Genomic DNA, 12,500 nt, shown 5'->3' on the forward strand with positions numbered 1-12,500 from the left:
AGAGAGAGAGAGAAAGAGAGAGAGAGGGGAAGAGAGAGAGAGAGAGAGAAAGAGAGAGAGAGAGAGAGAGAGAGGAAGAGAGAGAGAGAGAGAGAGAGAGAGAGAGAGAGAGAGAGAGAGAGAGAGAGAGAGAGAGAGAGAGAGAGAGAGAGAGAGAGAGAGAGAGAGAGAGAGAGAGAGAGAGAGGAAGAAAGAGAGAGAGAGAGAGGAAGAAAGAGAGAGAGAGAGAGGAAGAAAGAGAGAGAGAGAGAGAGAGAGAGAGAGAGAGGGGAAGAAAGAGAGAGAGAGAGAGAGAGAGAGAGAGAGAGAGAGAGAGAGAGAGAGAGAGAGAGAGAGAGAGAGAGAGAGGGGAAGAAAGAGAGAGAGAGAGAGAGAGAGGAAGAGAGAGAGAGAGAGAGAGAAAGAGAGAGAGAGAGAGAGAGAGAGAGAGAGAGAGAGAGAGAGGAAGAAAGAGAGAGAGAGAGAGAGAGAGAGAGGGGAAGAAAGAGAGAGAGAGAGAGAGAGGAAGAAAGAGAGAGAGACAGAGAGAGAGAGACTGCAGTAGAACCAGGGCATTCGCACTCACCTTGTTTTTAAAGTAGACTTCTATAGGCATAAGAAATCCTGCGTATCCTGACTCTTCTACTTTATATGGAGGCTCCTTACACACTGCAATCAGAACACACACACACACACACACACACACACACACACACACACAATCAGTCTGGCGTTCTCCATTTCATAGGTCGACACAGATCACTTTTGCCCCGGGGCTCCAAAGTCGTCCGTCCTGCCCAGAGTTTAGTTACAACCTAATCTAATACACCTGACTCGAACATTCGCACACTGCTGAGGTCTAACAGAGATGCGTGTGTGTGTGTGTGTGTGTTTGCACATTATATTATGACCAAGCTTAAATGCTGAGATGTCCAGAAGTGTCTTGGGTTTGATGTTTAATTATACGGTGTGCTGAAAATGAAACGCTTCTATTACAGGAACTCCCACAGTCTATCTGCTTGCCGATCAAATTCATGTACGATTCAGAGTCGTTTCGAAGTGATTCGGTGGTGTCCAAACACTCTTGGTCTCTTTAAGAGATAAACAGTGATCCCACTGACACATCACACACTATGTTGTAACTATTTACTCTATAATACACCACATATCATATTACACTATCTATAGAACACCAGTTCTGTCCGTTCTACACAATACGACGCCGTCAACCGACGCTGTCCGTGCTACAGCGTCCGCGACGCTATACGATACTACGCCATGCTGTTATTTTAACTATACACCGCTGTCCACACTACGTGACCCGTAGAACGACTACAATGTTTATTTACCTTCAGCAAAAGACATGAACTAAAACTAAATCAGGAAGGAGCTGCAAACTGTGGACCTTTAGGTGTGTTACATGTAAAAGAAAGGACATGCCCCCTCCTTGTAACTAACGGAGGCCACGCCCCCTTTCGTTTCATTTCAGGGCAACACACACACCTCTCTTTGGCTTTGGGAAGCTCTCATGCAGGCGGAAGATGACTTTGTCTACGAAGTGCTGGATGTCGCTGTTCTCGGGCCCTCGTACGAACACCATCCAGTCGTGCGTGAAGCCTTCGGATGTGGCTTTCTTCCGCAGCTGAGCACGGTGACCCAGTTCCAGCTTCACCTGTACTGTACACTACACACACACACACACACACATCAGGATTGTTCATATTTATACAATAAGAGTAACGATGATTCTCTGGACACGCAGTAGGTCTCTCTGTGAATAACATGTTTTAAGCTGTCAAACGTCCTCGCTGACTCGAGAGGCTCAGGAGTGTTTGTGATAGGAGCTGTGGTGGATTTCACCTAACCACAAACTCTTACGCACGTATAAACCCTGTAGCAGGCGACGTGTCGTGTTTCTGCTGCTTGGTAAACGTGCGTTTCATTCCCATGCTGAGTTTATTTCATTTTGACCGTAATTCCTTCCAGTAGATGGATGATGTTTGCAAAAATAGATTCTTTCGGCTTCTCAACAAGCTGGGATGTGAAGACGTGAAGGTGAAGAAGGTGTGTGTGTGTGTGTGTGTGCGAGGATGATAAACGGCGCTTTAATTTGTCGTTAATCAGAAATTAATGACGCCACCTGAGAGGCCGCGACGTTTGTCCGCGGGAAAAGAACAAATAAATAAATAAATAAACAAACAAACACCTGATTTAGATTCTGTATGTTCTGCTTTTCTGCAACGAGATTTCCGTCATAGAGCCAACATGAGACTGGGAGATTTAGGAGCCAAGCTGATCGTGATGGTTATAAACCAGTGCCAGGCAGCGTGTGAGCGAGGGATTGAGGGGCAAATGTTTACAGTCTTAAAGGCGTTAAAGCGACAGGACAGACAGGACCAAGGCCAGAGAGAGGATTGGACCAGCTTTTTGCTCTAATCCTCACTCAGACACGCTCTCCGGTCGGGTCACGTCTCCACACGACGCTCCTCCTTCTGGCTTTGAATTCGTACGATTCGTAATCCAAGTTCAGACGAGATCATGGACCACGGAGATCAGATCACGAGCAAGAAAGAAAGGCGAATGTGTGTCTATATTTACTTGGAGAAAGTTCAGAATGGTTTGACGAACAAGCTTTAAGCCAGTTTTCTAGAAAAACATTTATTACACTGATGCCCCTTTTCCACCGAGGCAGTTTGAGTGCTGGTTCGGAGCCTAATTTAGAACCAGTTCTTTCTTTTTCGACAGCCAAAGCACCGGCTCTGAACCAGGAAAAGTGGTTCTTAAGTAGCACCAAAATGTTGTTGGTCTAGACCTAAGAACTGCTTGTGTCAGGGGCTGTGGGCGGGTCTGTGGGCGGGGCTACTGTTAGCGCATTTGATAATGTACCATAAGTATACTAATGTTTAATACACTTTTACTTTACCGCGATATGATACATTATCAGCACACATGATAGTAAGTAGCTACATGCTAAGGCTAACTTTTTTCTGTGTTAATGATAAAATAACGTTATGTACTTTCTCGATAACAACCTCCGTTTATACAGATTACATGGAGCTGCACGTACACGTTGGATTCGCCGAGTTTGGGTGTTAATGTAGGTTCACAAAGCCATGAGCATTAACAGTAAAGCAACATCCGCCATTGTTGATGTGTTTGTGTTTGCCGCTGCTGCGCTAACGTTGCTGTGTAACGTGACACGTATACAGTGACGTCAGACTCGGCTCTGTGATGCTCTCTAGCCGGTGGAAAGGCAAACCGGTTCTTAGAAGGTTCGCCAGTGGAACCAACTTTGAACCAGCACCAGCTCTGAACCAGCACCCGGTTCTTTTTGGTGGAAAAGGGGCATGTGAGAATCAAACATCGCTTGCTTCCGGTCAGGTTGGAATTAAAATATCCATTTTTATTTAAAAAATATAACAAATCTATTGTGATATCTTAGAAACCGTCAGAGTAGCAGAGCTATGTTTTTTTTAGTTTGGAATGTTGGACGCTTCATGCATTCGAAGCTCGCCGCTTTGTTTACGTAGCGGTAGAGGGGCGAGGCTACAGAGCACAAGAAGACCGAAGACACACTGGGGAACGAGACAACTTATAAACGTCTATTAAATAACACACAACGTGTGTGTGTGCGAGTTTATTTCATCAACATTTTAATAATTCTGTATATTCGCCGTGATAAAGCTACCGTAGGGGCGTCGCCTTGCGGTCGCCCGACGTCGTTCGCCGTCGACTGGGAAACGGCGTTTACTTCCTGTTAGGACAAAAAGCTAGTGTTCCGTTGGAGGCAATACGACCCTCCTAACATACACTGTGCACTATACACTCCTAGTTTATGAAAGTGTGTAGTATGTTATTTGGGATGCAGCTTGTGACATAATTTATCACAACATAAACTTCTGAGTCTAGAAAACAGCCGTTACACAAAATCACTCACAAAAAAACAAAAACAAAAAAAAAACGTTGATTTGCGTGTTTTGTTGGATTTCAATACACAATTATCACAATTTTGAGCTGCAACTTAAAGAAACGCCTTTCCACTGATTATGCTTCATCCTGTGAATGAGAATGTTTTTCTTCGCTCTCCGGTGCTCGGCCCTGAACCGTCATTTCCAGCTGGATCGCTAATCCAAACTCACTAATGCAGTAGCCCAAAGATCTGGAAGCCAGACACGGCGAGCGCGATGACGCTTTAACGCTCTCTCTTCAAATCAGAAGTGCCCGATGACGAGACCTTCGACACGGTGAGGTTTTCCTGGAAGGAGAGGTTCACGTACGGTGTAGAGAAGCGTCTCCACTTTCCGTCGGTCAGACAGACAGCTGTGAGTTTTTCCCTAAACACACTTTTGTCTTATTGACGTTAAGAAGAGAGGCGTGTAAAACTGTGCAGTGGTAGAGGAGAAGAGGAAGAAAACATCCTGTGGTTTATTATTTACCTACAACAACATGCCCCATTTGCCCCGTGAATGTTCCACTGATACAAGAGTTTAATCTAATCTTCTAATCTGCACTAATGGTGTGTCAGAGCTTCATCCTGGAACTGATGAGCAATGGAAAGTGTTAGGTTTGCTTTCTGATCGTCTCTTAACCCGCAGCTGTGTGACAGCGGACGAACGCAAGACTCGCCGCATGCTGATGAGACGCTCACGCCCTTTTTTTTTTTTTTTTAAAGCAAACATCAAAGGATGTTCGGTTTCCTCCGAAAATGTGCAAGTGCCTTTCGCTCCCCCCCCAACCCTGGAGGTGTGAGGCGAACGTGCTAACCACCAAGCCACCGTGAACCCCTCATTTGAAACCATTGGTCCAAAAATTCTTGCACTTATCAATAGCAGCCTGGCTTTAGGAGTTGTACCCAAGTCTTTTAAACATGCAGCTGTGGAACCAGTAATCAAGAAATCTAATCTGGATCCATCCGTTTTTGCTCATTATAGACCTCTCTCAAAACTCCCATTTCTATCCAAACTATTGGAGAAGGTTGTATTTGGACAACTGAATTCATTTTTAGATTTACATGGTATTCATGAAGTGTTTCAGTCTGGTTGCACTACACAGTACAGAAACTGCACTGTTGAAGGTTTTTAATGACTTACTACTTGTCACTGACTCTGGTGACTGGCCATCTTTTTACTAGAACCTTCGGCTGCATTTGATACAGTTGACCATAATATCTTGATTTCACGGCTAGAACAATGTGTTGGTATTAAAGGTACTGCGTTGGAATGGTTTAAATCCTATTTGGCTGAAAGAACTTTTTCGGTTCATCTTGGAGACTGTCTCCTCAACTGCTGCAGTCACATGTGGGGTCCCCCAGGGCTCCATTTTGGGGCCTATTCTGTTCTCCCTGTATGCTCCCTTTGGGAAACTTGATATTTCTTTTCATTGTTATGCAGATGAACTGCAAATTTATCTGCTTTTGAAACGTAAAGATACCTGCTCTCTAATGCCTCTATTGCAGTGTTTTGAAGAAATTAAGACCTGGATGGCAATAAATTTCCTTAATTTTAATGAAAAAAAAAAAAACAGAAGTGGTGTTGTTTACATCAGGGGGAACCTGTGAGTCAGTAGACCTAAACCTTGGTGAGCTGAATCCATATGTGAAGCCCTATGTAAAAAATTTGGGTGTTATTGATTGTGATTTTAAATTGGATAAACAGATTAATTTAGTAGTTAAATCATGTTTTTTCCTATTGAGACAACTCACCAAGGTGAAACCTTTCTTGTCCTCTAAAGACCTTCAAAGAGTTGTGCATATCTTCATTTCCAGGCACCTTGATTATTGTAACAGCCTTTATTTAGGTATTAGTCAGGCCTCTCTCTCTCCAGACTGCAAATGGTCCAGAATGCGGCAGCTCGCCTATTGACGGGCATGCGAAAGCGGGAACATATCAGTCCCATTCTCGCGTCTCTTCACTGGCTACCTGTCCACTTGAGGTCTTCAAATCTGGCCTTAAAACTTATTTTTACAGTCTGGCATTCGAGGCCATGCGAGAGCTGCTTTCTTTTATTGTTTTATTGTGTCTTAAGTGTTTTTCTTTTATGGTGCTGACTGTTTGTATTAATGAACATGTTTCCTTTTTGTATGTACAGCACTTTGACAAACACTTGTTTTTTAAAAAAAAAAAAAGTGCTCTATAAATAAACTTTGACTTAAGCTGCTAAGTGACTTAAACCACCAAGTCGTAGCTAAGTGGTTGAAATGTTGGATGAGAAGATCGTGAGTTCAATTCCCAAAGTTCAGCATATTCGGGAATCGAGCTTCTCGTTCTAATTATTTAATTCGACCCCTCTGAGATTGACCGATTTTTCCTAAGAAGGAGCGTCTGAAACAAACGGATTTAAATCAATTAAATTTTATTAGTTTGGCACTTTTTACAATGGAAGATTTACTATTGTACGAAGCTTAATATTAGACAAAGTTTCGAGATTAATATTAGACTTATATTTAAAGGTTTTTGTGTCTATCCCTAACAAACAAGTCGTTTACATGTTTAGTAGCTCTCTACAATTCACACAAACGTCACGGATAACACGGACTATGGATGGAATATTCAACTGAGTTACGATAAAGTGCCCTTTTGTAGCTCGACTCTCGAACCAACAAACCGAACTGTGTATAAATCAGTAGCAACAAAACCAGCTGCTCGTCTTGCAACACAATTTTCAACCTGTATTAATCTGAGAACGTGATTAAGATCACGGATAAGAATCGGATTATTATTGTTCATGTAAACACACTCAGGAAAGGACTAAACAATAAATAAATAAATAAATTCACAGTATAATAATCTAGTGCCTAAAGTCGACATTTAAAGCAAAAGATTCTACAATAATTCGAAAATTTGCTAACTTTTTTCCTCACGCCTCGCCTCACCTTCTTTTATCTGTGTACCAAAAACAAAAAAAAATAAACAAATAAAAGAAATACATAAAAAAATAATCCATTAATTGCTCTTATATTGGAGAACAATATCTTCGCTTCCTGAATTAATCAGGTTAACGTTATAAGCTGAAAAAAAACTAGCGCAACAGTGCTCCAAATATTAAACAGCGTTTGTCGTAGCTCTTCTGTTCACGGTCTTGTACGATAAAGCTAGCAATATTCACAGTCACAGCAGACGTAACATGTTTATAACAGAGGCGTGTTAAACACAGCTAAGAAGTTTTCAGCACATCGACGTCGGGAAAACGGAGGCTGTTTCTGAGGTACTGTGAGGGGGCTTGAAAAGGGTTTGGGGTCGTAGTCAAAACGCACGAATTTTAATGAGACATTGATGATACCAAACGTAACGAGTTGATAGAAGTTTGAAAGTAGACGCCGATGTAACGGTTTGATGTAATTGTTTTTACAGATGTGACTTAAATAAACAAATTTATACATAAATTTTTTTTTTTTTTTTTTTTTTACATTTTGTTAGAGATTTTTATTTTTCCAAATTTAAGCTTGTTTATAAGCAGAAAAAGGTTTTAGGCAATAAACAAATAAATAAATAATTTAAAAAAAATATATAAATAAAATAAAAAATAGAGTTCGGTAAAATAGAGAGCAAGAAAAAAAATCCAGAAACAAATTTTCAGTCACATTCAATCAACAGAGTAAATAACTTGGAATTATTTTTATTTATTTTTTTAAGCAAAATGTACAAATGGTCCTATAATTGTGTTTAACCTGGAAGTAATTCGACGTTTTAGTCATTAATATGTTTAAATGGAACATTTTTGTGAATTGGAATCGAAAAAATAAAAATACAAAATACAAAAAAAGGTAAAAATTGCAAATTTTCCATGAAAGCGGTTGAATTTTGGGTGTTTAAAGCTAACGTGTGGGAGTCGATTTGGGACGCACCCGGGAAAAACCCGGCAAGGGAAATGGGGCGTGTCCTAAATTGCACGGATATGGAATGAGTACATGCACTACATCGCGTGTGGAATAATGGCACGAGCGCCCTATCTAGTGCACTACATAGTCAATAACTAGTCGTTTGTTACACAGCCGGGTTTAGAGGCAGGAATTTCATAGCTAACAAGAAAGCAAACTGAAATAATAATAAATAATTTTACTTTTTTAAAAGACTTTTTAATTTGTCTATATTTGCATTTGAGAAAGTTTCTAAGGCTGTATATATTTATAATGTTTTATACACTACTATTATTTCATTGTTTATAACATTTATCCCTGGTGACTATTATTGTAGGAAAATTAATTTTATAAGGAACAAAATGTGGAAATGATTTAAATACAGCATTAAAACCCAAAGTAATAAGAACAAGCCGGTTATTACGGACTGCTACGGTCAGTTAACTCACCAGGTTTCAGTACAATCACAATGATGGTGAGAATCACTATTAATGTTTGGGTTTGTGCACAAAATTTGGACCCTAATACACGCCTTGTGCTCTCTACACACCTCACTGACTTATACACACTTTTGCATTTTTGTTGTCACTGGTTTTGGAGGCCAAACGACGTCTAAATGCTGATAAAGATGGAATAAACAAGTCATACATTGGTATACAAGCTTAGCTTAGCTGCAGGGTGTGTGTGTATGTGAGTGTGTGTGTGAGTGAGTGTGTGTGAGAGAGTGTGTGTGTGTGAGAGAGTCTATGTGAGAGTCTGTGAGAGTCTGTGTGAGAGAGAGTGTGTGTGTGAGAGTGTCTCAGTGTGTGTGAGAGAGTGTGTGTCTGCGTGCGCGTGTGTGTGAGAGAGAGAGACTGTGTGTGTGTGAGTCTGTGTGAGAGAGATTGTGTGTGTGTGAGAAAGAGTGTGTGTGTGAGAGTGAGTCTCTGAGTGTGTGTGAGAGTGTGTGTCTGTGTGTCTCTGTGTGTGTGTGTGTGTGTGTGTGTGTGAGAGAGAGAGAGAGAGACTGTGTGTGTGAGAGTCTGTGTGAGAGAGAGAGTGTGTGTGTGTGTGTGTGTGAGAGAGAGAGAGTCTCTGAGTGTGTGTGAGTGTGTGTCTGTCTCTCTCAATGTCTCAAAGTCTGTGTGCGCGCGTCTGTGTGTGTCTGTGCGTATTGCTGTGTGTGTGTGTCTCTCTCTGTCTCTGTGTGAGTGTCCCTCCCTGTGTGTGTGTATATATGTGTGAGTGTGTGTCTCTCCCTGTGTGTGTGTATCTATGTATGTCTCTCTCCCTGTGTGTATGTATATGTGTGTCTCTTCCTGTGTGTGTACATGTGTGTGACTCTCCCTGTGTGTGTGTATGTATATGTGTGTCTCTCCCTGTATGCGTGTGTGTCTCTCCCCCTGTATGTGTGTGAGTGTGTCTCTCTCCCTGTGTGTGTATGTGTATATATATATATGTGTGTGTGAGTGTGTGTGTATCTATGTATGTGTCTCTCTCCCTGTGTGTATGTATGTGTGTGTATGTATATGTGTGTGTCTGTACATGTGTGTGTATGTATATGTGTGTCTCTCCCTGTATGCGTGTGAGTGTGTGTGTCTCTCTCCCTGTATGTGTGTGAGTGTGTCTCTCTCCCAGTGTGTGTGTGTGCGTGCGTGCGTCTGTGTGTGTGTGTGTGTGTCTCCCTTGTATGTGCGTGTGTGCGTGTGTGTGAAAGAGAGAGAGAGACTCCTTTTCACAGCCCAGTACATTACACCCAGCCCCGACTCATAGACTCCAACAAAACCTTTTTAAAAGTGAAGAAAACAAAAACAAACGCCAGTTCCTCATTACCTGATCCTCCATGTTTGTCGGGCCGCCTGAATGTTGTGTTTATTTACAGAAGCCGTGTTTTCTCAGGCCGTTGTTCCTCCCGAATCATTGTGTGTCAGTTTCAACCCCCCGACAAAAAAAAACTGAAAAACCGGAAGCCAGACGCGGCCATTTTCTCCCCTCCCCTTTTCTCCGCTTTCCTTCACTCCTGGCTCGCACGCGACAACAAGACCGCACAGACAACCAATCAGTGTAGAGAACCTTTGAAGTTTAACCAATCAGATGAGTGAGAGGGCGGGACTTCCCTATTCGGCGACCGGTATTTATCAGTCGGGGTTGCCAGTTTACGGCTCGATCTCAAATGCCTTAACAATCCCTTCATATGGACACTTTATAAGCCTCTAAATAATGTTTTATACTCACTGTTTAGGGCCAGAACTAGCTGACTAGAATGCATTCGAGATTTAGCCTTTACTAATCCTGCGTATGCGAGTCATTTAACGTCATTGTAATTGTAAGATGATAAACATGAACAGATTTATATTATATTATATTATATTACATTATATTATAGTACATTATTTTATATTATATTATATTATATTATATTATATTATATTATATTACATTATATTATAGTACATTATTTTATATTATATTTTATTATATTATATTATATTACATTATATTATATTATATTATATTATATTATATTATATTATATTATATTACATTATTTTAGATTATATTATATTATATAATATTATATTATATTATATTATATTATATTATATTATATTACATTATTTTAGATTATATTATATTATATAATATTATATTATATTATATTACATTACATTATATTATATTATATTATATCACATTATATTATATTACATTATATTACATTATGCTATGTTATACTATATTATATTACATTACATTACATTATATTATATTATATTATATTATTTTATATTATATTACATTATATTATATTATATTATGTTATATTATATTATATTATATTACATTATATTATATTATAGTACATTATTTTATATTATATTATATTATATTATATTATATTATATTATATTATATTACATTATATTATATTATATTATATTATATTATTTTATATTATATTACATTATATTATATTATATTACATTACATTACATTATATTATATTATATTATATTATATTATATTATATTATATTATATTATATTACATTATTCATTCATTCATCTTCTACCGCTTATCCGAACTACCTCGGGTCACGGGGAGCCTGTGCCTATCTCAGGCGTCATCGGGCATCAAGGCAGGATTCACCCTGGACGGAGTGCCAACCCATCGCAGGGCACACACACACTCATTCACTCACGCAATCACACACTACGGACAATTTTCCAGAGATGCCAATCAACCTACCATGCATGTCTTTGGACCGGGGGAGGAAACCGGAGTACCCAGAGGAAACCCCCGAGGCACGGGGAGATCATGCAAACTCCACACACACAAGGTGGAGGCGGGAATCGAACCCTGACCCTGGAGGTGTGAGGTGAACGTGCTAATTATATTATATTAAATTATATTATATTACATTATATTATATTATATTATATTATATTATATTATATTATATTATATTATATTACATTACATTATATTATATTATATTATATTATATTATATTATATTATATTATATTAAATTATATTATATTATATTACATTATATTATATTATATTATATTATATTATATTATATTATATTATATTATATTATATTATATTATATTACATTACATTATATTATATTGCAATATATTATATTATATTACATTATGTTATGTTATACTATATTATATTACATTACATTACATTACATTATATTATATTATATTATATTATATTATATTATATTACATTATATTATATTATATTATATTATATTATATTATATTATATTATATTTTATTTTATCATAATATATTGCATATAACATATATATAGGGGGATATGTAGCAATAAATTATATATATACATATATTTATTTAAAGTGCTAATAAGTTCCCATGCACAAGTTATCTTATTTAAAAAAGAAATGCAAAGAATTTTTTGCAAGGTTTTGTTTATACTACAGAACCCACTTCACCAGTAGAGTGTCATTTGTATCTTATGTTTAATTTAATTAATTAATTAATTAAATTTTTTTTATTGGATGAATGACCACCTACTGAAGATTCTCGAGCGTTCAGCAGATGGGCCGTGAACTCAAACTCTGAGCTCTGGCACTGAAATCAAAGCTGTGAATTCAGACAATGCAGAAAGACTCACAGAAAATCTGCTTAGGCTAGCAGCAGCTCCACATACTCCTGCGCCGGCAGGCTGTTATGACTAAAGCAGCAGGAGAGAGAGGGTTTATGTCACTGCTGGAGTCCCTCTGGATAAACCGTGTGTGTGTGTGTGTGTGAGAGAGAGCAAGAGAAAGAGAAGAGGAGATGAGAAGGAGGAGAGAAGAGAGTGTATTTGGCTCTGTTTCTCTCTCCTTTTCTCCATCACACTGCTTTAATCCCCCCGCTGGGGCTCCTGTATTTAATAACTCTTTTATTCCCAGCAGGACGTCAGGCCCCTGACACACTGCTCACTTTCCTTTTCTTCTCTTGCACTATAAATTAGGTATATTTGCATATGCTGAAAGGGACAAAAAAAAAAAGAATTAATATTAAATTATGTTTTAAAAGGGCTCAGATTATACTTCTTTTATTTTGAATCCATCACCTTCAGTATTCTGGAGTAGATTGAATAAATATGTATAATAATAATAATAATAATAATAATAATAATAATAATGTAAATCATTATTC

General features: G+C 38.5%; 1 protein-coding gene across 6 annotated transcripts in view; it reads right to left on the reverse strand.

Moving 5' to 3' along the window:
* Window positions 1-9,788, reverse strand: part of mllt1a (MLLT1 super elongation complex subunit a) — a 27,404-nt gene extending 17,616 nt beyond the window's left edge. For all 6 annotated transcript variants that reach the window (XM_060881102.1, XM_060881101.1, XM_060881100.1 and 3 more), the window contains exons 1-3: window positions 9,647-9,788; window positions 1,483-1,663; window positions 566-648 (exon numbers count right to left, since the gene is read on the reverse strand). In XM_060881102.1, the coding sequence (XP_060737085.1) occupies window positions 566-648; window positions 1,483-1,663; window positions 9,647-9,658 (276 nt within the window). In that variant the 5' untranslated portion in view covers window positions 9,659-9,788. The remainder of the gene's footprint in view (window positions 1-565; window positions 649-1,482; window positions 1,664-9,646) is intronic.
* Between the last annotated feature and the right edge of the window lie 2,712 nt (window positions 9,789-12,500).

Source organism: Tachysurus vachellii, chromosome 11 (genome assembly GCF_030014155.1).
Source record: "Tachysurus vachellii isolate PV-2020 chromosome 11, HZAU_Pvac_v1, whole genome shotgun sequence".
NCBI lineage: Eukaryota > Metazoa > Chordata > Actinopteri > Siluriformes > Bagridae > Tachysurus > Tachysurus vachellii.